The following is a 3,660-nucleotide window of genomic DNA, read 5'->3' on the forward strand; positions in this document are numbered from 1 at the left end:
TGTCACTGTCATCCATAAATCCTTTGCCACTGACTCATGGGATAGTAAAGTGTCCATCCGGGTACTTTTTGCCTACTCTTTTATGACTATTTTGAATTCGGGCATAGTTCTTTTGTCACATACTGTTTTTCCCCTATACTATACACCGCGCACATAATTATTAGGCACGTTGATATTCTGATGATATTTTTTTCCAAGCACATTTTACAAATTCCAAACCACATCAATCTTAATAAATACTATTAATTTTGTATTTAATCATTTATAAGTGATATATAATTGTCCATGAATGCTGGAAGTGAAAAACTCTACTCTCGTGAATTATATTCACGTGTACAGAATCATTAGGCATGTTTTCTTTTACTGATAAAATGAGCCAAAAAAAGAGGTTTAACTAAAACTTACTGCCAGATTCTGAAAGATAAATTCTTCAAACAGTGGTACAAGAGGATGTGGTGCTGGTCACTCACAACTCATCTGTCCATAAGTCTTAATGTATTTCACAATACTTCAGCATGCTATTCTTATTAAGTGAGGGTCATTTTTTTAAAAATAATTTTTTACCCAAGCAAAGTCTCTGAGAACCTGACACCTTGTAATTCTAGACGCTGGAGACTAAATGTTTCCTGATGGTTTTACACCTAATTCTTCACAATAATTCTTAAATCTTTTGCAGTTAACGTGTCTTTTCTTCTCCACTTGTTTTTTCTGACCTCGCTGACCCAGTGAGCATTTTGCTGTCCAATGGTCATGTCTTAACTTTGCAATTTCTGTATTGCATTAATTTTGAATATTTCTCATGGGGATTTAATAAAGAGTTAAACCTCTTTTTTTGGCTCATTTTATCAGTAAAAGAAAACATGCCTAATAATTCTGCACACCTGAATATAAGGAGTTTTTCACTTCCATCATTCATGGACAATTATATATCACTTATAAATGATTCAATACAAAATCAATAGTAGTTATTAAGATTGATGTTTTGGAATTGGTAAAATGTGCTTGGAAAAAAATATCATCAGATTATCAATGTGCCTAATAATGATGCACGCGGTGTATAGTAGGGAAGTATGCAATTTAAGATGTAACCCATGTTTAATGGCTGTGTCATAATGGGGAAAAAAAGACTGAGCACTTCAATATGTCCCACCCAAACTTCCTGTTTTAACAGGTAAAAATTCAACACAAGCAAGTGAGAGAAAACAGAAACTATGCCTGGAATGGTTCAAAATGCAGATAATGCTGAATCACACTGTTTACTTTCATTTCAGCAGAGAATCTCCTTTGTATCCTTTCATTTAACGTGATCCTATTAAAGATTTTTCAGTGACACAGGTCATCTGCTGTAGGCTCTTTACTGGAGGAATGAAAAGATGGTCGGTGTTTGGAAATTGAGAAACTGGGATACACAGGCCATTCAATAGTTACAGAAATGTCATGAAAATCCATTGTAAAGAATCAATGGGCAGTCACAAATGTAAAAATACATTTATTCAGATTAAAGTGACTTTCAGTTCACAGTCGAATATAAAACTGGTTGTCAGCTATTAGTAGTGATGAAACATGCACTCCAAATGAGTATACTTCTAGGAATATAGTATCGTGAATACTAACCAAATTAAGAATATGTTGCCATCTTACAATAGTAATACACATTGCCAAGGCACAAATGGACATGTTCAGCAGATGAGATTTCTACACAGATGAAGGTACCAACCTCTATTTGTGCCATGAATATCTACTCGATCCTAAAACCATGCTCCTTATGACCTCTTAACATTGATTCAGATGAGGTAAGCATCAATATAAACACATAAAGCTATAAGCATATTTCAAATTATTAAATATTGATTTTTCTGTATGAAAATGTAACCTATATGATTTGGGAACTCTAAAAGTGAGCTGTTTTACAAATGTGAGGCAGTTAATCTTAAGATATCTACAAGTTAGCATGCGGAGAATGATCTCTTACTTTTACAAAAGGAATTTGGTGCCCCTGCTTAGGAAGATTAGATCAGTTTCTCTGATCGTTGTTTTAGGAAAGAACTGTATTGGGGTGAAAGAAACTACTCCTTAAGTGCTGATATAATATACAGTATTATTCTACTGTTTTTGATAGCGATTTTGTTTAATCTGTAATTAAAAATACCTTTATTACCACTTAAGCTTAAATGTAAAACACCACAATAATAAAAAGGTATAAGCACCACAACAACAGGAAAAGTTAAGGGGAAAAAAGTATAATTATACATCTAATACAATTGATATCATCTTCAAACCTTCCTTCATCATTTCAGACATTGGTGCAGTTTGGAATCTGTCTGGTCCTTTGCCGCTCTCCAACTCCAAGGCCACCTAAACACACACACACACACACACACACACACACACACAAAGCAGAAAATCACTGTAATTGTAACCAACAGGCAAGGGCAACTCTGTGATCAATGCTTTCCACTTCAGTGTCATGGGATCAGTCCTTGATTACTGTGAATCAGAAAGTCCTGGGACACACAGAAGACAATCACCTTCTCTGACAGCGGAGCAATAAAAGTACAATGAATGAATTGGGGTCCATCCACTGACCTCACGCTTACAAACAACAGATACACACAAAAACAAGCACATCTCTCTTCATGCTCCTTGAGCGCAAATTGCATGGAATCAGAGAGCTTTCTGACCCTGCATAGACAGCAACACAACTGAAACCATTTTGGAGAGTACCACGACGCATGCGCGTGCTTTCCCCTGAACGTAATCAGCGTTGTTAACCTTCATTGGAAAGCACGCGCATGTGTTGTGGTACTCTCCAAAATGGCAGAAGACGCTGATGTGGGGAGAAGAATTGCTAAATAAATTGCTCTTTTTGTTTTCTTTGCACACAAAAAGTATTCTCGTAGCTTCGCAAAAATTTAAGTTGATCGATTGATATCACATGGACTGTTTTACCGATGTACTACGTTTCTGGGTCTGGGAACATTTCAGTTGCATTGCTGTCTATGCAGGGTTAGAGAACTTTTTCGATTTCATCAAAAATATCTTCATTTGTGTTCTGAAGATGAACGAAGGTCTTGCGGGTTCGGAACGACGTGAGGGTGAGTAATTAATGACAGAATTTTCATTTTGGGGAGAACTAACCCTTTAATAATGATATAAAAGACCGCTAAAGTGTACTTAAAGGTCACATATTTTACACCTTTCTGAAGTTTTATTTTAAGTCTTGATGTCCTTAAGAATATATATTTGCGGTATAAGTACCAAAAACCATCTCAATATATTTTTACAGCTCCTCTCTCAGGAGCTCTGCTGAGAACAGGTCGATTTTGGCCTGTCTAATTAATATTCATGAGCCTCTCTTCTGATTGGCCTGTTGTGTTCTGAGTGACGCACGGCCAGGCCAACCACAGGTAACTAGGGTCAGCTGACGTCACAGTGCTAGCTGGAGGCAGCAAAATAAAGGAGAAACTGGAGGCGGCCCATTCAAACCACCACAGATTCTGCTACATAAGGAGCTTAAAATATCATCTTGTTGTGAAGTTGGGTGCCACAATCGACGTAATACAGCCTCAAATTAGAAATTTGATCGCATATCTGCTGCCACTGCCAAACAAAAAACTGACGACAGCTGTGGTTAAACGCGATAAAATGAGCAGACTGGAC

At 36.7% G+C, this 3,660-nt stretch overlaps 1 protein-coding gene across 1 annotated transcript in view; it reads right to left on the reverse strand.

Annotated features, from left to right (window-relative positions):
- Positions 1–1,516: 1,516 nt before the first annotated feature.
- The window catches only part of sorcs3b (sortilin related VPS10 domain containing receptor 3b), a 70,061-nt gene continuing 67,917 nt past the window's right edge, over positions 1,517–3,660 (reverse strand). The window contains exon 27 of the mRNA XM_016269735.1: positions 1,517–2,355. Within this exon, the coding sequence (XP_016125221.1) occupies positions 2,294–2,355 (62 nt within the window). The 3' untranslated portion in view covers positions 1,517–2,293. The remainder of the gene's footprint in view (positions 2,356–3,660) is intronic.

Source organism: Sinocyclocheilus grahami, unplaced genomic scaffold (assembly GCF_001515645.1).
Source record: "Sinocyclocheilus grahami isolate Dianchi unplaced genomic scaffold, SAMN03320097.WGS_v1.1 scaffold54.1, whole genome shotgun sequence".
NCBI classification, from domain to species: domain Eukaryota; kingdom Metazoa; phylum Chordata; class Actinopteri; order Cypriniformes; family Cyprinidae; genus Sinocyclocheilus; species Sinocyclocheilus grahami.